General features: G+C 48.4%; 1 protein-coding gene across 1 annotated transcript in view; it reads left to right on the top strand.

Annotated features, from left to right (window-relative positions):
• Positions 1 to 1,392: 1,392 nt before the first annotated feature.
• The window catches only part of PKD1 (polycystin 1, transient receptor potential channel interacting), a 148,976-nt gene continuing 128,082 nt past the window's right edge, over positions 1,393 to 22,286 (top strand). The window contains exon 1 of the mRNA XM_063314827.1: positions 1,393 to 1,790. Within this exon, the coding sequence (XP_063170897.1) occupies positions 1,525 to 1,790 (266 nt within the window). The 5' untranslated portion in view covers positions 1,393 to 1,524. The remainder of the gene's footprint in view (positions 1,791 to 22,286) is intronic.

The raw sequence follows: 22,286 nt of genomic DNA, 5'->3' as shown, positions 1-22,286 counted from the left end.
AGTTGCAACACGGGATCAAAGCCCCACCTGTCTTTTACGTACATTGCAGGATCATGGCCTGATTTCTTTTGACCCCCAGATGATCGCCTTAGGGAGACAACAGGAGAATGACAGTGGTAACCAGGGAGGAGGGGAGGCGTCCCACATCAGCCAGAAATGGCCAGTAAATGCCCCTCTGGAAGATGGAAGAGACTGAAGGTCTAGCACCTGTTGTTTTCAGGAAGCGTAGGTTCCCTTCTCGCGGTAGAGAAGGCAAGGTGACCTCCCATCTTTTCCACTGGCCTCCTCTAACCACCTCTCCCCAAACCACCTGGTGCCTTCTGGACACCCGCAGCACTGGATTGACAGAAACAGCAAACCTGTCTTGGGCAGAACTGCTGGTTTTAGGAATTCAGGCAGCTTCCATTAAACTAAATCAAACTGGTTTTTTTCAATCAGGTGTCTTCATATAAAAGCAAATATTCTTTTTCAAAGGTAATTCGGCCACTGGGCAAGATGGTGGTGCACGAAAGTGCGCAGTAGTGCAAGATGCTCCCAGCTCCTTCTGCCCATCCCAAACTTTATTTTTTTATAATACCTTCATTAAATTTTCAAACAAGAAAGATAAAAACGAACAAGAACTAATATTTCAGATACGGAAATAAAATAAAGCATGAGAGAACAAAGCCAAAAGGGAAAAAAGAAGAGAGGTATAAAGAAATGACTTCCGATTTTGTTTCACAACAGTTTTAGATATACATTTAAATTGAACTTTTACTCTAAGTTTGGATGCGACACAACTTGCATCCAAGCTCCCGGACTGTCCAGCCTCCCTCCGAGCTTCTCGTCTTGGCGAACCGGCGCCAGTGCCCCCTTTGGGGAGGGGGCGGCCCACCCTCCTTTTGAAAGCGCTCAGAGCCCGGCTCCCCAAAGCGGCCGGCTCCCGCGGAGGAAGGGAGCCCCGAGCGATGGTTCCTTTGCGCCCCGATGGCTAGGCTGCCCCGGACCTCGAGCCGGGAGCCCGCCAGGCCAGGGCGCCGGGGCCGGGTGGGGGGAGGCGGCGGCGTGCCGGCGCGGGGCCCGGAGGCCGGGCCCGGGGCCCGGGAGGAGCAAGCCTGGGCACCCCCCGGGCGCCTGTGGAGCCGCGCCGCCGGCGCGCTCCGGAGTGCCGCGCCGCGCCGCGAGCACCGTCGCCCGCAGGCTGAGCCCGAGAGCCGCCCCGAGGGTCGGCGCTGCCGCCGCTGCCTAAATCGGGCCGGGCTGCTCCGCCGGCCGGACTTCCTTCCGGAGCCGGGCTGAGGAATGCTGCTGGCGGGCGGCGCCGCCGGGGCTGCGGGAGGAGCGCGGAGCGCAGCGCCAAGGCAGCGGCAGCGGCAGCAGCCGCCGCCAGAGCCCGCCCGCCCGGCCGTCCCCTCCTGTGCAGGGCGGCTGCTGGGCGCGGAGCCGCCGAGGCGGGGGCGGGGGCGGGGGCGGGCGGCTGCCTGCGAGCCAGCGAGCGAAGGGGCGGCCCGGGCGCAGCGGCCATGCCATGCCCGCGCTGAAGCGATGCCTGCCCGGCGCTGCCCCGGCCGCCGCCGCCGCCGCGCCTCGCCCGCCGCCGCCGCGGCCCCGGGCTGGCCGCGCTGGTGCCTCTTCTGCTGCCTGCTGGGCGGCGGGCTGGCCGGGGCCAGCGCCAGCAACCGCGGCTGCCAGCCGTGCGGGCCCGAGTGCGCCTGTCGCGCCGTCGCCAGCGCCGCCTGCGCCGTGGACTGCGCCGCCAAGGGCCTTGAGCAGCCGCCCGGCCCGGCCTTCCCCGCCAACACCGTCGCGCTGTGAGTACCGGGCCGGGCAAGGGGTGGGCGGCCGGCAAGCGGCGGGTGGGAGGGGGTGGGCTGCGGCTCCCGGCCTCGGCCGTCTGTGGAACTCCCCGCCACCGGGGCCTCCGCGCGGATGCCCCGCACGCTCCGCATACCGAGGTGCGACCGGGCAGCGGGCTTCCCCGGGCTTCCCGGCTCCCTGGCCGACGCGTCTTTGGGGAAGAACTAAAGCAAGCCCTGGCGCAGAAGTGTGCCCCCGCTGGCTTGCGGCTAAATGGACCCTCCGCGTCCGGAGGCACTGTATCTTGCAGACCCAAGCTGGGAACAAAATGGGCAAGAGGCAGACGCGCTGCACGGGGCCTTGGGCCTGAATAGGCTGTTGCCAAGGGGAAGAAGGCAGCCCTTTCAGGACTCGCAAGCCGCCCCAGAATATGGGCCGTGCCAAGAAGGGGAGAAGAAGCCCTTGAAGTTAAGGGTCCCCCTTGACCTCGGGGGCTGGTTGGGTCAGGAGGTCCCATCCCTGGGGGATCCTGAATGTGGGCCCTTGGAGAGCAGGGCCCCAACTTGGCAGTCACTGGGGAACCAGCCTCCTTCACAGTAGGGGCGGTGGAAGGCCCACAGGCCCGCAAAGGCTCCTGGTCTTACTCCAAGGAAGCCCAGAAGCCCCACCTGAAGGCGGATGGAGGCTCCAAGGAAGGGTAGCCAGTGAGTTTGCCCATCCAGCCTCTTTTGAAAGCCCTGAAAGCCCACGGCCTTGCCCCCACCCCAAGTGAATTGCTTCCGTTCATTCAACATGGCAGGAAGAAGTCGGCCTTGGCTTTGCCAGAACGTAAGGTGGCCTGTTCGTTTCCTTGGTTGACCCAGAAGGCGTTTGGGGGTTAGGAGGCAAACTTCCCCTTTCCGCTGTGGGGCCTCATTTCATCCCCTGTCCCTGGGGCTGACCAGCCACACATCTCCACCTGCTTCTGGGGGCAAGAGCTGCTGGCCTTCGCTTAGCAAGATGGAGAGTAAATGGAATGGAGGGGCTGGGGAGTGTGGTCCCCTTAGCCCGGGAAAGAGACTAGAGGCAAAACCGTTGGCTCTGTTGGGCTTCTGGGTCACATAAACATTTTGCTCATCAGGTTGGTGCACGTGCAGAGTCTCTTTGGTTCTTTCTTTCTTTTTAATCCATTCAGTTGTGTCTGATTCTCGGAGACTGCCTGGACATGTCCCTGCAGCTTTCTTGGCAAGGTTTTTTGGAAGTGGTTGGCCATTGCCTCCTTCCCAGGGCTGAGAGAGAGTGGCTGGCCCAAGGTCACCCAGCTGGCTTTGTGCCCAAGGCAGGACTAGAACTCAGGGTCTGCCTGTTTCTAGCCCGGTGCCTTCACCACTAGGTCAGACTGGCTCTCTTGGTCTTCAAGTTCAGCTCTAATCTCAGTTAATTTCAAGACAGCGTGTCTCATTGCTAGTCGTGCCAGGGAGCTGAAATGGGGTCTGCATGGGACTTCTTGTCAGCAATGCCCCCAAATTCTTGTAGTTACAGTAATTTTTTCCTAATTTATTTAGTTTTGTTCCCGCCTGTTGTAATAGGAATGTTTGCATCATACAGGAGGAAGACAGAAACATAAGGGACACGCCTAATCCGTTTGCGAGAAATTTACAAGGCAAGAGTTCAGAAATGAGTTTAAAGGGGCCCCAGAATCCATTGGGCTGCGCTGCTGTTGACCCCAAAGGGGCACAGATGGAAGATGACGTAAATTTTAAAAATAGAACATTTAAATGGTGTTATTTGAGGAAAGTGTGGCTGTCAGTCCGAGCTGCAAAAATCTGAGATACTCTAACCTTTTGCTGCCATTGAAATGCTTGTCCAGGTTTTTGAAAAAGCAATTTGGCTCAGATTGGCAGTCCCTTATTTGCCAGATGAAAAGTACTTCCCATAATTCTGCACTGCCATGATATTTTCAGAAAGATGTACTAATCTTTGCCTAAGGTGGGCAATCCGGTGAGAATCTAGGCAGCCTCGCAATCCTGATGCCCACCATATAAGCTGCATGTCAGCTTCTTATGTGGAAGGCAAAATTTGGCACCGCTGGAGGGCCCTGTGCTGGGGTAGTGAGGCACGTCTGCAATCTGCAGAAAAGACAAAAGTGAGATTGTGAAGGGTTGGATTGTTGGGTCTGCAGGATACACGCACTTGTGAAGTAGGCCTAGTTGGCCGTTACCCTGTATCATGCTTGCAATCAGAACAAAATGGAAAGTTTGTCAGTGTATTCCAGACATCCAAAGCTGAATTGAATATCTGTTTTGGCAGCACAGGAAAATGTCATTTTAATTATTTGAATGCTCTTTTTTTCTTACTTTTCCACATTTTCCTCTCTCCTCTTTTGTCCGTAAGACTGAGATTTACATTTGTCTACCTAAAGTAAAGAAATTAAATTTACACTGAAATATCTCTCCTTTTACTGTTACCTTCACAATAGCACCCACTTACAGAATAGAAATATGCTAAAAATATAGAAAAGTCAAGCAACTAACTAACAGAGATACTGGATAAAATAGTCTGTGTTCACTTTGGTTTGCAAGTTACCTGACAACTCAAATGCATGAAGGGAAATCTTGTCAGCCTTTTTTGTGCAAACCTGGTGCTTTGACATGGGTCTGTCTTTTTCTGAGAAACTGCAGCCTGATACAGATCCCTTTCAATGGGTGGGGGAAAGGCTAAATAGTTATGCGCAAAAGGGTCTTGACTCCACGTGGACCCAGATTTTGGTTCTCCCAGTTTGTTTTTTGCAGGAATAGAAAGGAAGGTAGCTTTTTTTTAAGCCACAAGCTTTGGGTGAGGCAGCTGAGGCAAAATGCTTACTGTGGTGAGTTCTTGTGTAAAGAAAGGCTACAGCATTCCTTGTGCTGGAGCTGCACTCCATTTTCCTTAGTGGCTGATCAGGTAATGGAGACCTTTCCTCTTGTTGCTGAGAGATCGCCTCTGAACTTTCCAGGAACTGCACCACCTGCTCAATTCGTCCAGCAGGCATCGCTGCTGAAGAAATCTGGCAAAGCATTGGCATCTGGGATTGGCAGTGGGGTGCCTTTGGTTATTGAGCAGAGGTGTGGGAGGGTATGGTCAAAAAAGTCAAGATGGGGGCCATGAGGGTATGATTGGAACCGAATCTGTTTTTTATGGACACCCATGAAAAACAGGAGGAGCTTCAATTGCACATTGTGGCTGACATCTTGTCTTTTTTTACCATTCCCTGTGGACACCCCTTGCACCTGAGGATTCTGCCCTCGGTAGCTGCCAAGTTCTTTCTCCCTTGGATGTTTTCATGTTTTAAAAAGTGTTATTTTAATTTAACAAATGGGGAGCATGCAGGATCAGATTATACCGCGTTACATTTGTAAAAACGGAAGACAGGAGACGGGACTTGGCTCGGCAGGGGCCCACCTGTTCAGGCAAAAGGTCCCAAGTGGAAGGGAGTTTTCTGGGGTTTTGGAGGGGCAGCTGAGGACCCCCCCCCCCACGTGAGGAGTGGCCCTACCTCCCTCGGCAGCCTGGCCCTGCTTTGAAGCGCCCGAATCTGCCTCCCAGGTCTGGGAAGGCCGTACCGGTGCTTGGCATAGTCACAGGGGGGGAAGCAAGATCGTGGGCCGACCCAGCGGGGGCTGCGCTGGCCAGGAACGAGCGGTTGCCATCCCAACATGTTTGAGGAGCTTTGGAAGGGGTGTGTGTGTGTTTTTTATGGGCCCGGGACCTTTCGCGAGAAGGCGGAGGGCAGCAGGGCCCCTGTGGAAGCATCCCTCTGGGCCTGGGCATTTGGCCTGTTGGCACTGTCCAAGGCAATGCTGGCGCCTGACCATGAAGGCTTGGCAGTTTCAGCCAAGGAGAATCTCAACTTCTGCAAAACTTAGGAGCCATTTTCAGGGGCCTCTGCCGCTTCTCGGCCCTTCTCACGCTGGTGCTTAGAAAAAGTTCCTGAATTTCCACGGTTATCGCAGGTGCTTTGCTGTTCCCGTACTCGTGAGTTCTGTTTCAGGACAAGAAAGAGCACTCCAGGACGTAGGAGAGAATTTGTATTTTCAGAATGAGAAATCGCCTTCTACAGAACAAGATCACCTCTTTATCAGTGATCTTTTGCAGCTTCAGTACTTTTGTTTATACATAATTTCTCAAGAGAACTTTGCATGTAAATGGAGCAAGTAATTCGGAAAGGAAAAAACAGTAGAAATTTATGGGCAAAAGCATTTAGGTTGAGGATGGATGGAGACAAGATACAGACAAGATACAGATAAGAAGAACCAGAAAAGAGATTTGGATATTTTATAGCTAAAATGGTTCATTTATTTTATATTTGTATCCAAGGAAGATGTAACATTGCAGAATGCAGAGAACAAATCAAATTATATCATAGGTCAGAATGGCTGGAAAGAAGCAGATTAAACTAATTGATTGAAATAATAGAAACTGGCATGAACTGTTCATGCCCGGTAGATGGATTCCTTTTGCTATTTACTCAAATAAACAAAGGACTGCTTTTTACTTTTCTGTTCATTAATTTTTGGAGATGTTTCCCTTTTTTGAAGGACATATTTGCTTTTTGTTTCTCTCTTCTGTTTGGCATTACAATTCTTCAATGTGTAAGATACAGACATGAATATTTTGGTTTTATGTTTTGATATTTTATGGTGTAAACTGCCAGGAATCATCAGAGTCCAGCTATATATAAACACAATAAGTAAATAAATACTAAAAATACATCTGCAACTTAAAATCTGGGGACGGCTTGCAGTTCTCAAAACAAAAGGACAATTTCTTGAAAAACTGGTTGATTTGTACTAACATTTCAGATGTAGGAGGTGTTTTAGGGATGTGGATTTTTATTTGAAAATAAATTACCTTTTTTTACTGTATATTTAATTTGATTTTCTTCCAATTCCCAATGTTAAATGGATAATAAAGTGTGAATTTTCTGGCTTTTTCCAAGTTCATCAGAGTTCATCTAAGTTATGCTGTGTTTTCAAGATCTTTGGATGAGAATGACTAGAGGAGGAGAAGGAGAAGGAGAATGATAAAGAGAGGAGCTTAGAGTATCAGTTTTTTTTTTAAAAAGTGAATCAATACCATGCCCAGTGTCGCCTTTATTATAGTTATAATTGTCTATACATTTACTGTGTACGTTGCTGTGGCAAATACTGTTTTCTGCAGGGTATCCACAGGGATGAGTTCAAAAAAGTCAAGGTGGTTGCCACAATCATTCATGCATTGTGACACCCATATAAAGGGGTGGAGCTTTGATCACATGTTTAGAGCTGCCATCTTGACTTTTTTGCCCTCCCCTCCCCAAGCAGGTGCCCCTGTGTGTCTGTCGCTGCTGCTGTGTGAGCTGCACTGGGCCTCGGTAGGCTTCCAGGTACCATTTAAGGTGGTGGTGTCACCTTTAAAGTCCTACAGGGCATGGGGCCAGGTTATTTGCGGGACCCCATGTCCCCATTTCTGTTTGTCCCACTAGATCTGACAAAGCAGACATGCTCTGGGTTGCCTGGTGGGGCCTGGGAAGCGTGCCTTCTCTGCCACAGTGCCTGCTTTGTGGAGCAGCCTCCCCCCAGAGATACAGACACCCCCAACCCTGTTGGCCTTCAGAAAAGCGGTGAAGACCAGGGTTTTCCCCCAGGCACTGGGGTAGGATATTCTTGGAGCCGGAATTGGGTGGTTGATTGACTGGCCTCAGTGTTATTTAAATGCTTTTTTGTTTTAATTATATTGTATTTTTTATTCTTGTTCACTGCCCAGAGATTATTCCAGTAGATGGGCAGTTTGTTTAAAAATAAATAAAGGACCCTATCCCTCAGGATTGTTGTTCTGAGAATAAATTGGCGAGTCTGCTTGGCTCTTGAGCTGTCAGAGAAAAGGCAGACTGTATGTGCATGAGCCAGTAAACAGAACCTGCCAGTTGGTGGGTTGTGCCTAGCTTTAGACCTTCCCCACTGGGATTGCATTTTTGGTGTACACCTGTTTCTTTTTTAACTGATGGCTGTTGTCTTTGATTTCCCTTTGGATACGCATGCACTTTGTGGCAAACCTGGGTTTGTTATCTGTCATGTGTAAAACAGCCCCTTGGAGAGGCACCTGCTATGCAAGACCACCTACCTCTAATTCCTGTCCAGAACGTAGGGGTGCTATTAGCCTTACCCCAGGGCTGATATAAATTTAGATTTGATTATGTATTTATATTTTCTCCCATGTCTGCTTGCTAGTTACTGCCACCAACCTGTGCAGAGTCGTCTGAGAATAAGACTACAGGTAGTCCTTGACTTACGACCATTTGTTTAGTGACCCATCAGAAGCCATTGGGAGCACCTGGGATTGTGAGCCTGGGAAGATTCTACGGGGGGAGGGATCTTGTTTGTACCGAGGGGTTTTTAGTTTGCATTTGGCGCGCTTTTCCCATTCTCAGCTTTCTTTGTACTTGCATACTATTCTTAAATAAACCAGATTTTATTAAGCTCTTGCTTGTGAGTCTGAGAGTATTTTAGGATAGGCAACCTTTACAGTTCAAAGCTACGATGGCGCTGAACAAAGTGACTTGTGAGCGGTCCTCACACTTATGAGCATTGCAGCATCTCTGCAGTCACATGATCAAAATTCAGGCGCTTGGCAACCAGCGTGTATTTACGATGGCTGCAGCATTCCGGGCTCACATGATCACCATTTGCAACCTTCCAAGTTGGCTTCTGACAAGCAAAGTCAATGGGGAAGCCAGATTTGCTTAACTACCGCAGCAAAAAAAGGTCGTAAAATTGGGTCATGGGTGTGACACACTTAATGACTGCCTCGCTTAGCAATAGAAGTTCTGGTCACAATTGTGGTCATGAGTTGAGAACTACCTGTATATTGGACCTACTTTTGAGTAAACATGCACTAGATTTCTCTGCAAGACACTTATTACAGCTGTCAACCATTTAAAGAAAAGCCCCTTCTAAGATAGCCATCACCTTCTGTAATTATTACATATTAAAAGTAGCTTCTTTTAGAAATTAATACCTTATTCGTTGGTCTTTGGGTTGGGACAATTAGCACTTCTTTCTGGAAGAGTGCAATAAATCTGAGTTCCCAAGTGCCAGTTAATTGTTTTGTTTGTTTGTTTGTTCGTTTAATTTATTTATTTTCTATCCCACCTTTATTATTTTTATAAATAACTCAAGGCGGCGAACATACCTAATGCTCCTTCCTCCTCCTATTTTCCCCACAACAACAACCCTGTGAGGTGGGTTGTGCTGAGAGAGAGGGACTGGCCCAAGGTCACCCAGCCGGCTTTTGTGCCTCAGGCGGACTAGAACTCTCAATCTCCTGGTTTCTAGCCCATTGCCTTAACCACTAGACCAAACTGGCTCTTTTAACTGTTATTGTTTATTTTGTTTCTGTTATCTTTGTTGGTTTACTGCATACCCGCAAAGTGATATTTTGTTCAACATGGGCAGCCATATAAATGCGATCGATAGATAGATAGATAGATAGATAGATAGATAGGAGTAACTTTGCAGTCATCAATGACTTTGTAGTGATTTTAAGTTATTAAATATTGATGAGGATGATGATTCATTGGTGGATCAAATTTGATGAAAGCCCCACTCCTTTTGAACATGTCTTCACTATGCGTTGCTCACTATCCCGCTGATTTTGACGCCCCCTGCCCCTGCTTCTACGATAATTAATCGTTCTGAGATGGGCTGGCTCCTACTCTGACCACCTGGGGCTTTTGCCGTGGGCAAATGGTTGTAGGTAGCCCTGGTTAATACGTAGTCCCTCTGCACACTAGCTAGAAAACAATACTGTACATCCACGTCTGTGTATTTCTCAAGAAGGTTTATGGGGCTTCCTTCTGACTCTGTGACAGATAAAAAACAGGTGAAACTTTAATTGCACCTCTATGGCTGGCATCTTTACTTTTTTGACCACTCCCTGAAGACACACCTGCTTTTTTCAGAAATTGATCTGGAAAAATATTGCACCTTATTTCATCATTAATCTTGGCAGGTAGACTCTGAAGCTCATTCATTCTTGGATGGAATAGAGTAGAGTAGAGTAGACCGGGAAGACAAGCACGTCCTGGGGGAAACCAGGAATCGAGGTTAAATCAAAGACCTTGTCTTATTTGGTCCTTATGAGGGATTTTGGCTAAAAACAGAACGGCAATCTTAAGCTTTATTCCTTGAAATCTCTTCTCTGGCTAGCCCCCCCTTCCCCATTCCTCCCCATTGGTTCCACAGAGTTTTAAAAGAATTCCTGTAATAACATCTGGGGAGGCCAAAGGGCAGAATCTAATTCAGGACACTTTGGAAAAGTTGTACACATTTATGTGAGTTATACGATTTTATTTATTTATTTATATTTCAAATTTTGTCACCGCCCCTCAAAGAGGATTTGTGTGTATATACCAGGCAAGGCCCAGGAAGCCCTTGTGCTATCAAGGGAGACAAGGCCTTCTTTTCCCAAGGAATTCCTGCTCATATGTTCTCTGAGGGATGCCCAGACTGGAAGGAAGCCAATTCAGAGCCGCAGCTCACCCAGAGAAGCAGAGGGCAGCCTCTTCTCAAGGTGGGGTCTTCTTGCTATGCCTTTGCATCTCATAAAAAGGATGCACAGGCTGACAGTAAAAAGCCAGACCAGGACAGACACTCATTCAGAGATGAAGGGGACACTTGTGGAATGGTTCATTATGCAACCCAACGCACCGCACAGCCTTCCCCATGCTGCCTGGGCTGAGAGGAGTCTGGCCCTAGAGGAGGCTACCCAAGCGGGCCCCGTTTTATTTTATGCTCACCTCTGTCATCATCAGTAACATGTTTTCATACTGACCCTCTGGGGCTATGAAAGCCAGGCCAAATTTTTAATAAGGCCTAGTGCTCCTAATCCTCATGTGGAGCTTTGCGTGACCCAGCAGCTGCTCCTTGCGTGCTCCGGTCCTGCTTCGCAAAGGTGCACAGGATGGGCCGTTTGCACAGGATCAGCCCTGCACCTCCGGAGGCAGGAGGCTACTTAGTGCCCTTCGGGGGCACCTGCTGCCTTGTTAGCCCTGAATCGGGGCTGGGTGGGGACTCCGCCTTGCAGGCGCTCCTGGCCCTGAAGCAGAGCGCTTTCGGAGCTTTTCCAAGGCGATCTTCAAGAACATTCATTTGAACGTGCCCTCCCCCCTTTATGCTCGGTGTAACATTTTCCTGTGCGTTGGAGTTAATGGCCCTGTAAACAGGAGTGTGCACACCCACAGAACTCTCCAGGTTGGGTTTTAACAGTTTGCTTTTCCTTCCTTGAAGGCCCAGATCCGTCTGAGCGGGTCAGAGCCTGAACCACATTTTTGACGCCCCCCCCCACTGGGATGAGGGACTCTTCATGGATAATAATAGCCCTGGGAGTGGAGTCCTGTGAAGGCGGCCTCTCCATTTGCTTTTCTGCATTTTTTTTTAAGTGTTGTTTACTCTAACTGGTTTATCGGGATGCTTTTATTTAGGGCAACTCTTTTCTTGTAGATTAGTCTTTGGGGAGGAAGAAGGGTTCAGAAATAAGCCAATCAATTAGTCAATCCTTCTGAGATTGCTGGAACAATATCCTGTTTCTGCCCCATCCAACCCCCTGAGAACCTTTTTGTATTTTCAGAAACAGCCAGAAAATCCGTGGTATGAGGATACTACTGCCTTCCCCAACCTGGTGCTCTCCAGATTTGGGGTATCGCAACACCCACCATCCCCCAGCCAGCCTGCGTTTCTTTGGGGGGGGGCAGCTGTTCTGCTGAATTAAAAAAAGAAAAGCCACTTCGTCGCAGCTGAATCCTGGGAGGATCTGTTGCCTGAAGCGTAACGCAAACAGCTCTCTGGGAAAATGAGTTTCTCTTTGGAAAAACTTTGGCTCTTTTCCTTTCCCTGTTAAAGTTTCTTCAGAAGGTGGCTTGGTGCTACGACGTCCATCTCCTCCATATGGGTGTGTTCAGTGGTGCAGTTACATAAGTTGCCAGTTGGGGCGGGGGAAGAGGCCCCGCTGCCCTTTATGTTTTTGCTACTCTGGGCTGCCTCGCGGTCCTTCCCCAGGTGCACCTCAGAAGGGTGGGCAGGTGCCAGTGGGACAGGAGACACGGCATCTTTGCGCCCTGCCAGCTTGCTAAGGCTGGCCAGGGCAGATTCAAACCCAGGGCCAGCGCTGCCTGGGAGCAGTTGGGCCAATGGGCGAGGCAAAGGAAGTCCGTCCGCCTGGTATCTTCCTCCATGGATGAACCGTTCAGACTGGGAAGCCCAGCCCAGCCGAGCTCTTATGTGAAGGCAGAAGGGGTGTGATTGCCCCTCAGGTCGCTTGATTCTTCTGCTTTAGCTGCAGCCTTCCCTTCGTTCTACCGTTGGGGCATGAGCATGAGAGAGAGCGCACATCCATGCACATGCTTGTGTTTTGGAGCTGACCTTTTGGGCGAGAGCGTTCTTCAGGGTGGTTTTTCACCTTTCAGGGCCTGATGCAGAGATTCCATCCGTAATTGAAACAGCCCTGCAGAGTAGGATGTGGTCTCACCTGCATCAAAGTTATGGAGCAGAGGCAAGATCAGAACCGGACATTTTCCAGCACTCCACTTAGGGGTCCATCTCCTGGACTGTACTTGTTCTTGCGTTTGCCTTTCATGAAGGCGTCAGTGTAAAATCAAATTCAGGAATGGGACAAAGCTTATAAGAAGCGAAAGGGGATGCCCTCCTGAAGTCTGGGTCCATAGCCCTGTGGGAATAGGCGGGCAGGCATCTTCTGCACTTGGCAACGCACAGGTGGTGCAAACCCTTTGAAACCGCTGGGTTGCCCTCCTCCAGCTGATCCTTCTCTGGAGGTGTTGGACCACCATTCGTAGCACCCCCAGCCAGCATTGCCCCCTGCATCAAATTGAGCGGGCATCGGCTGTGTGGACTCCAAAGGCAGCCGAGTCAGAGGAAGAAGCCATGGTGGCTGCCTGCCCACATTGTGCTAGGCTGTGTGAGCCACACTTTGCAAGACATGAATGCTGGGTTCACAAAACATGCTGAGCCCAGCCCGACCCTCAGGACGGTTAGCCTGTGCAGGCCTGCCTTTGGAGGGCGGGAGCCGCGTCCTCCCTTCCAGTTAACCTCCGGGCCAAGAGGGAAGTGGCTCAAGCGTTGCTTGGTCCCCAGATGGCAGGGGTTTGCTAATGGATCAGCCTCGGAGTGCTGGGCAGAGCCATGTTGAGCCCAGGCAACAACGGTGCCATCTTCCTGAGGGTTCGGCATGTTTTGGTGCACGAAAAATCATAGTTGACCCTTCCAGGTGGCCTTTTGGGCAAGTGTAGTTTTTCTTCTCTGTCTTCTTAGAAAAAGTTTATGCTGTGTCTTTATTTAAAAACATCCCAAGGGAGTTTACAAAAGCTATTGAAAATCAAACTTACTGGCAGTTGCATTTCTGAAACTCAACCAGTACTTGGGAGGGAGGATTTGTGAGAGCATTGGAGTGGACAACAGGAAGGCCGGAGCTCTGGCCAGCATGCCCCCCCACCCCTCCTCGGTCCAGGTGGCACCGAAGCCTCGGTCCCCCCTTGTAGCGTGCCAACATCCTCCAGAGCTGTTGGGGCTGCAACACCGAGGCTATGGGCATTGCTGTCTGAACATCTGGAGAGTGCCAGGCTGGGGAAGGAAGGAGGCCAGTCGGGACCTGGCCGGGTTGGCAGGTTAATGATTGCCCTCAGGACAGCCGGCAGCTGCCTTGGCCTCCACGTCAGCTGACTGCTCTCGGCCTCTTCCAGCAAGGCAGGGGTGATACCAGATTTTGGCAGGGTGCCGGCTGGCAGGGGGTGAAGGGCAGCGGTTAATGCATAAGTGAGACTTGGCCTTTGTTGAGCTCCATGGCTACAGAGTCCAAACAAGGCTGCGCTCCGTGAAGTTGTGTGCAAAGGCATGTGTTGCCAGCTGTCTCCTGGGCAACCCTCCCACCCATCCCGGCACGTGTTTCAAAAGGCGACATGAGGAGCCCCGGCCCCTGTGGGGAGTGTTAGGCAGGGATGCCGGTTTCCGAGTGTTTTGAATTGGCTAATTTGATAAGTACAATTTGCACGGAGTAACTTTTACTTGCATCAAACGTTTTGCCAGGACAAATGAGAAATTTGAGTAGACAATTTGCATCGTCACTGAGGCAGGATGGCGAATTTTTAATGGAAATAAAGCCCTGGGAAATTTGGTGCCCTGAATTACAGATGAGCAGTGAGGCTATCTGGATCCCCACCCACCCTGAAATTATTTCTTTGGTTTGGGCTCTGCTCAGTGTGTGAACCTGCCCAGTTTAGCATGTTGGGTGAACTCAGGCAATAGTGGCTTATTCATTTAATCATTGTCAAGTAAACTGTAATTTAACCTTGTGTTAATGGTGATTTAAAATGTCACTTTTTTATTTTACATTGCAGAATTGTTGTGGAAAGCCACAGTGGAGAGACAGAGATGTAGAAGAAATCTGCCGTGGATTTCTGTGAGAGCAAAGGGTACATCCACCCAAATTCCCAGTTTACTCAGAAACCCTTTTTTTTTTTAAAGGATCTGTTTGGAAAGACATTCGCGCAAGGAAAATTGTGCTGAAAAAGTGAATGTTACAGGAAGCTGTGTACCAAAGAGCATGTATTACAGCTGTTTGTAAACAGCAGGAAATACGGGCTTTCTGGCACTTCATAAAAGGTTGAAACAAAGAAGCCCCAAAGTAATCTAGATTAGACTGATGCCTACATGGAGGACTTTGCGTGCTACTGGTGCATTGTAGAAGGAAAACAGGGTATAAGCACAATGAAATAAGAGGCGAGGAAGAAACCTGCTCTTCCCAACTACTAACAAATAATAATAAAATTTATATTCGCATTGTGTGTCCTTTTAATAAAATCCTAGAGTTTTAGGGAGGGACCTCAGAGGTCATTTAGACCAACCCCTTTTTCAATGCAGAATCCACTAAAGCATCCTTGACAGATGACCATCCAGCCTCTGTTACAAGACTTCTAGTGAAGGAGAACTCAATAAGAGCCAGTCTGGTCTAGTGGTTAAGTTGCTGGGCTAGAAACCAAGAAATGGTGAGTTCTAGTCTCGCCTTAGGCACGAAAGCCGGCTGGGTGACCCTGGGCCAGTCCCTCTCTCTCAGCCCAACCCATCTTGCAGGGTTGTTGTTGTGGGGAAAATAGGAGGAGGAGGAAGGAGTATTAGGTATGTTCACCACCTTGAGTTAGTTATAAAAAAATAATAAAGGCAAGATAATTTTTTTAAAAAAACCCTCCACACTTCATGTGGTAGCCTGTCCCACTTCCATGTAGTTTTAATCCATTGCTCATGGATTAAAGCTACAAGCATCAGGTCATTCTGAACTTCAGCATTTCTGACACAGTTCTTGCTGCTTCTGGAAATTTATTCTACTTCGGATATGTTCCCTTTTTTCATGTCCCTTTCTCTCTTCAGCATCTTATGGAGCTCTTTAGATTGCTCCCATTTTTCCTTCTTGTGGGGATTGCTTGCAATTGTGCATTCAGTATCCCGTTTTGTAGGACTTCCCGTCCTTCCTGGAGCCGTTGGATCCAACCCTCCTCCTCTGGAGCTTATCAACACCTGCTCTTCTGAAGCCCAGGATGCAGGTCTGACTCTTCTCAGCTCCTTCTCCTCCGGGTATCATAGAGACAAGGATAACACGACCGCTTCCCCTGAGGTTCCAGGCACCTTCACTTTCTCAGCCAGTTCCTCTGCTGGTGAGGATTAGGCCCGGATAGCAGACCCTCTCGTTCCTTCTTTCGCCTCCTGACAAAGGAAGCCGTCAGCGAGAGAAGACAGGAATTTGTTGGATCTCTGACTCTCAGCAGAGTCAGATTCTGAAGTCCTCCATTATCACTATTGCACGCCTCTTTGAAAGACTCCGTCATCTGAGGCCCAAAGATCTCACCCGTATCTTCTCCCTGCGCAGGTGGTTGGCAATAAGCTCTCGGAACGGTGTCCCTCTCCTTTTATTCTTATTCAGATACTTTCAACAGGGTTTCCATGCTGTCTGTTTCCTCAACTTCCGTGTGCAGGGCCGTGGCTGGCATACAAGGCACCCTTGTGCAGAATTCCACTTAATACCCCCACACACGCCAAACCACTTTTTAAGATATTCAGAATGTATCTCCTCATTCTTGGACAGTCTCATTCTATGTAACTATGCTGTGTGGGTTTTGAATTTTTTTTTTAACATGCAACTGGTACTCCCCTCCCCCAACCTGGCACCCTTGTACAGCTCACACTTTGCACACCAGCTAGTGTCAGTCCTGTCTGTGTGACACTATGTCTACGTTGTGGGCCCTGATGGCTTCCCTGAACAACCCCAGGCAGCCAGTGGCCTCAGTTAAAACCCAGCCAGTGGTAATAGGAGTATCTGAGGAACCTTCTGGGCACCCAAATGCCAGAATGGCCGGTTTGGAGAACAAATAGTTCCGCCCACATGGCATTTGGTTGAAAGTGGGTGGAGAGCCTTGTTCATGTTTGGTTGCTTGCATGTTGGGATCTTTAGGGTAGAACAGGAGTGAGAGGCCTCTGGGAGGTGAAGTCCAAAATCAGCATTTGAAGATGCGGGATGGCCTGGGTCACACCACCTGCTGAGATCCCCATAACATGCTGAACCAGCAAGCACCCTGGATTTCATCCTGGCCTAGGACTAGCAGGTTGTGTGAACAGCAAGCCAGAAGGACCCTTTCCCTTTCCACTTTCCAAAGGACAGCTAAGGGGTGGAAAGGTATAGTATTCATTGCTTGGGATCAATAGTTTTGTTCATAATGATTTATATTGCTCACATTAAAATGTGAGGACAAAGCTGAATTGCTGTGTCTTCACATTTGAAGAGCGGCAGAGGGCTGCAGACTTTTTTTTTGTTTGAAAGAATGTAGCAAATGGAGAACGTCAAAGTCATAACAGCCATTGATCCATATGAGCAGAGGCACCCTTGTCTGGGCTGGCTGGACCTGGAGGGTGAGTCCTTTCAGTGTGCCTGCAGGGTGGCAACATCTGTTCTGGGTGAGCCTCATTTTCCATGCAAACATGCAAGCACCATGCTGGTCGAAACAGGTTTACTTGGACATTCCTTGAAATTGGTCCCAGTTACAGAGAGGAAAAACTAAAAAAATGCAAAGTTTGAACAGATTCTTGGGATGGGGATAAGTAGATGTGCTGTGTAGTCTCTTGGCCCAGCGTTGTAGCTCAGCTTTTCCTGAACTCCAGAGTGGAGGACCTGTCTCCCAGGACTGCTACCAGTGTGTAAATAATATTTTTGTAGCCCCACCATCCAGTCTGACTCCAGAACTGAACTTCTTGGTGGGGTCCAGAAGGATTTCTTTTTTTTTTTCAAGGAAGATGAAGCTAGAAGCTAGTGCTTTACCTGTGCGCCAAGCTACTGTAGACTCCCATGTTTGTTCCATTTTATTTAAAAGAAGCTAAAGCAGTCAGTTGGAGGAGCTTGGCTGGTGACAAGGGAGATGCCCAAGATGGGCGCCCAGGAGCACAAATGGCGCCAATCCATTTATTTATTTATTTATTTATTTATTTATTTATTTGTTTGTTTGTTTGTTTGTTTGTTTGTTTGTGAGTGAGTGAGTGAGTGAGTGAGTGAGTGAAATTTATTTCGCTGCCCAACCCATACAAATGTGACTCTGGGCAGCATCCATCACCATAAAACAAAACATCAAGTACAATTGAACAACAGCAATATTTAATAGATGATTGGGTAGACAAATACGCTCTACTACATATTTGTCTAGTGTAAAAGAAAGGGAGTGGGTAAAAGGGCAAAAAATAAAAACATTTTAAAGAACCCAACACAAAAGAATTGGAGTTGTGGTTGTAAATTACCTTTCTGCTTGTGCCTTTCTCCCTTGAAGGAGCTTTTTTGAATCTGGGTTCATCCCAGTGGCAAGACTTCTGTGCAGCACAGCATCTCTGCCGGGACCTTGTTCTGAAAGGTGGAAGGGGTGTTTGAGGAGGGCAGTCATGGGGAAGGGGATGGAAAATACCTGTAGAATCTAAGCAGGCCTTTTCAGGACAGTTTGCTGCTTGCAACTGCCAGGACCAGGGTAGGTTTCAAGGGATCCTCACCTGCCAGCTGAGTTGTTCAGGATGAATCACTTTTTCTTCTTATCAGAAAAGTTGGGATCTTACTCTTAGAGAAGGCAGGAAGTTTGGGTTCACAGATTGGCCTAAGCCACAATATTAACCATGGTTTGTTGAAGAAACCATAGTTAATTAATGATTGTTCAATCAACAAAGTTGTATTAAAAAGAACACTTGATAAGGCACAAGCCGCAGTATAAAAAAAATACAATAGCTGGGTTTACGCTTGTTGCCAAGCAAAAAGCAAGCTAGCTACTTTATGTCTTATACAGTGCTTCTGTGGTTTCCTCCATAAAAGACTTTTCTGTCATAAGAAAATAAAAGGAGAATAATGGTTTTCCTCCCTCCCCTCTGTGTAGAATTGTGTGAATAAGGCAAGAACACATATAGGAATAAATGGCTTACTGTACTTTCTAGAAATGGGCAGTGATATATCAGAAGAGAGACCAGTAGAATTTCTTAAACTTTTGCTGGAATGTGGTCCCGAGCCTTCCGACACCAGGTATGTCGAGTTCAGCTCCCCAGATTCTCAGCTAGAGACATGCTGGATGCAACTTCTGGGAGTTGGAAGTCCACTTCTGCAGGTTGTCCAGGTGGGAAAGATGCACCGAGCCATTCTGACTTTGTGTACGTCCTGCTAAGCTAAAAACAAGCCAACAACATTGTCCTCTGCATTATGGAACTGGCCTCGTCGGCTTTATTGCAAAGGAGTTGCAGCTTTCCTACCTTGAAGACCTCCTCATCAGCCAAGATGTTTGGAAGTGAGGAAAAAAAGTGGGGCTGGGTGGGAAAAAGGTGTGGGTGGCCTTGGAGCCATGTCTGGACCAGGAGATTCTTAAGTGGAGCAAGGGGGAGACTTTAGCCATGCCAAGTGGGTCTTCTCAGCTACCGAGAGATCTTTGAGAGGACTAGAGTGTCTCCCTAAGTCTGCTCCCCAGAGCTTGAGACCCATCCCTAGTGGGGAGAGAGCCCTGGCAATGGCTTAGCCCAGCCCCATATGCTTTCCTAGGGAGTCTTAGAAATTCCAAGAGAAGAGATGATCTAGGGTTTGCATAAAGTGAGGAATCTTGGGGCAGGATATCTCTGTGAAGCCTAGAAACTTCCCTGCTTCTTAAATGCTTTTTTAAATGGAGAGGGGGGTGCAAATGCCTTGAGCTGTATGCAGTCAGAATGAAGAGGCTGATTTCATAGAAGGGGGCCAAAATTTAGTTCAAGCATCCCTCTATTTCCAGAATTTGAGGAATTTTTCAGCATGGAGATCTCAGCGGGCACCTTCCCTCTCACTTGAAGGAGAGGGGAACTTGGCTGCATCTGTGTTTTATTGGTCATCACAGCAGTGGAAGCCTTGCAAGTGATGGAGTTTTTAGAGGTTAATAAAGGAACGCCAAGCAGCTAACAGCAATCTTGCAGAGTAGAAGCATGAACCAAAAAAAGGAACTTGCACATTAAGCTTAATTACGTTCAGAAATAAATTCAGTCTTCACACTGTAGTTAGATGAAGAAAAATAGAGACAGCTTACATTTATTCAGTAGATCTGGATACAGGTAGGTTCACAGTAGAAAGCATTTAATCATCACTGGTTCTTTGTAGACACTTTCTATGGAAATAGAAAGTCTGCGTGCAAGTGACATGGAAAGGATGAGAGCTGCATTTTGCAGCACCTCCTGCTTGCAGGTCTGCCAGAAGGGTAATGGAAATTGTTAATCCCCAAGCCCAAGAAGGAGGAGGAAGTGGAAATCAGGTGACCCATATGACATAAGCACAATAGAGATGCATCTACTAGAGAAACCCCCTTTACTATGCTTGTGAGACAATGCTGAGTTGACCCCTGATAATTCCAACATCAAGATGGTCAGTTCTGTGCTTGCCTGTGGTGTCTAGCCAATGCCCCAGAGGGATAACATCTGGAACCCACCCTACTCTGTTTCTCTGCTGGAGGGAAGTGGTGGGGGCCCATAAAACGGTGGGGGCCCGTATCCTTGGGCCTCTGTTCTTCATTTGAGGAGATGTTGGGAAGGAAAGAGAAGAACTCATTCTTGGCTCTGCCCTGACTGCTCCCTTCTCAGGGGGCTGCTTTTGGCCTGGTTCTCCCCCTCTCTGGGACCTCAGGTAAAGCTGTCTTCTTCAGCACGCAAGAGAAGGAGATGGCCCCTTGCAAGCTTCCATGAAAGCGGTGCAGAATCCAAGCAGTGGCCAGGAGAGGACTTCCACTGAGCTGAAGGGGAGAGCCAGAAGGTGAAGGCATCCAGGAGGGAAAGGACACCCGTCAGGTGAAGGGGACACCGCCCCATCTTTAGCACTTGGATTAACTGCCAGAGACCATTTTGCAGCTCATATCAAAACTTTCAGCAGCACCTGCTTTCCTTGATCCACCCTGTTCCTAAGCACATTCACCCATGTGCTTACCGGCCATTGCAGCATCAGCCAGAGAATCTTCCCAGGCAGATCAAGTTGAACATCTTGGCTCTTCAGGGCCTGGATTTGTGGAGATTTCACAGCAGTAAGCAGAGAGAGGCTGAGAAAGGGCAAGCTTAGACTCTCATGGTCCAACTTGTCTTCTGGAGCACATCTGGACAGAATCATCCTTGCTACCCATGAATGTGTGTGATGGGTCTGTCTGTGTGCACAGTCACCTGGTTTACCTATTAATGCCATGAGCTTGCTTGCTTTCTATTGTGCTTATTTAGGGCATACTGAAAAGAGATATTTTAAAAAGATCCCCCCCTCCAATTAAGCAAGTCATAGTAGAGAACAAAACCTCTCAATTTCTCAATTTTTGTCCCATCTTCAGATGATAATGTAAGCTTTAACATACTGAAACTCACTGGTCCCCTGGTATTTACTGAAATATTTGTTTAGGATTTTTTGCCCTGATCATTCTTACTGGATTAAACCTGGAGTTGTATCTGTTTGGATTTTGTTAAGTTGCATGAAAGTTAGAAATGGTTTTTGATTATATGGCATCAACCATGCAGGGGGTTCTGTGCAGCACAGTTTCTGTTGCAGAATTCCAGGACTTTGAAAGAATTGGTGCATTTGGAATTTCATTGCTCTGAAAAATGGCAGCCAATAAGGGGAAAGTTTCTCACTCACAAAATCATAGTCATAAAAGACCTGTTTTACCCCCAGGATGCTCCATCCTGCCCCGACTTCCTCTCATCTTTTCTGGCAGGTAAGCTGAGCTCACTTTGGGCTCTCCTCACTTCCCATTTTTAGTTTCTAATGCTTAGAAACATTTTTGTAAACAATGATACCATGATGGGCTAGTGCAGTGCTTCTTAATCTCAGCAACTTTAAGATGTATGGACTTCAACTCCCAGAAGAACTCAGGGCTCTTTTCCAGGGCTTTGTTAAAGCCTTTCCTCTCCTCTGTTAGCCAGCAGAATATCACACTAGCTGTCCCTGCCCCAGTTCCAGTTGCCTTTGTTCCCAAGACCTGGGGAAGGAGCAGGTCTCCAGAACTTCATTGTACATAGGAAACTTGCCTTCCTTGGTTGGAATGAAAAGCACAGATTTTGGCTGGCTAATTGCATGGGGCGCACATCAGGGAACAGGAAGCATGTGTTCACCATGTCTGCAATAGCCTGTCATGGTCGCTTGAGGTGGAATAGTCCAAGGTGGACGCTTCCCTGTGGTCCTGTAGCCCAAAGCCCTAACAGAAGACAAGAGGCTACAGCCTGTGACTTTTCTTTGCCCCAAAGACACACTGTGTGAGCCCCTCCGCTGCTTCTCTTGTGCTTGAAACAGATGTCCTGACTGCCTTGTCCAGGACATTTTGTTGTTCAAAATAAGCCATCAGACCACGCAGATGATTAATGCCAGAAGAAGGCAGCTCTCCGCTCTCCCTACCCGGCCTGGAGATTCATACTGGAGTTTGGTTGAGCTGTCCAAGGATAAAAATGGAAAGGATTTACAGCAGATGTGACTCTAGTGATGAATCTACAGGAATGAAAACGTCCTTCCAAACAAACTGTGTTGGAAAGGGTACCTGTTTTGTTTTTAAATCTATGGGTAATTTACACTGGCATCTGTCGGGGTGGGGGCGGGGTGAGGGTGAGCAAGGGCAGATCCTGTATTACGAATCACAATCACATCCAATCGTTTAGAAATAGATCCCTGTGGCAGTTTAGCTTTTTAATAGGATACAAGCTGAAGTCTCAGTGTCACTAATGTTAATATCTGTCCTTTTTCAAAGTAGCTTTAATCTGTTTCTAACGAAAGCTACTTCCTCTCGCGGGAGCGGTGGTTTTTAAAGTCCCGGGTCTATTCTGCAGAAGTGTCTCTGTTTAACCTTCCTCCCAAATATTGCAACAGCGATCAAAATTCCCCACAGATGGTGCTGGAATACCGTTCCCAGCGTCCCCCAGCCCTGGCCATGCTTTGGGGGTCTGCTTTGATGCAGAAAGTACCGG

The sequence above is a fragment of the Candoia aspera genome, chromosome 14 (genome assembly GCF_035149785.1).
Source record: "Candoia aspera isolate rCanAsp1 chromosome 14, rCanAsp1.hap2, whole genome shotgun sequence".
Taxonomy (NCBI): domain Eukaryota; kingdom Metazoa; phylum Chordata; class Lepidosauria; order Squamata; family Boidae; genus Candoia; species Candoia aspera.
The sequence above is the reverse complement of the archived record's forward strand: the minus strand, read 5'-3'. Positions and strand labels throughout refer to the sequence as shown.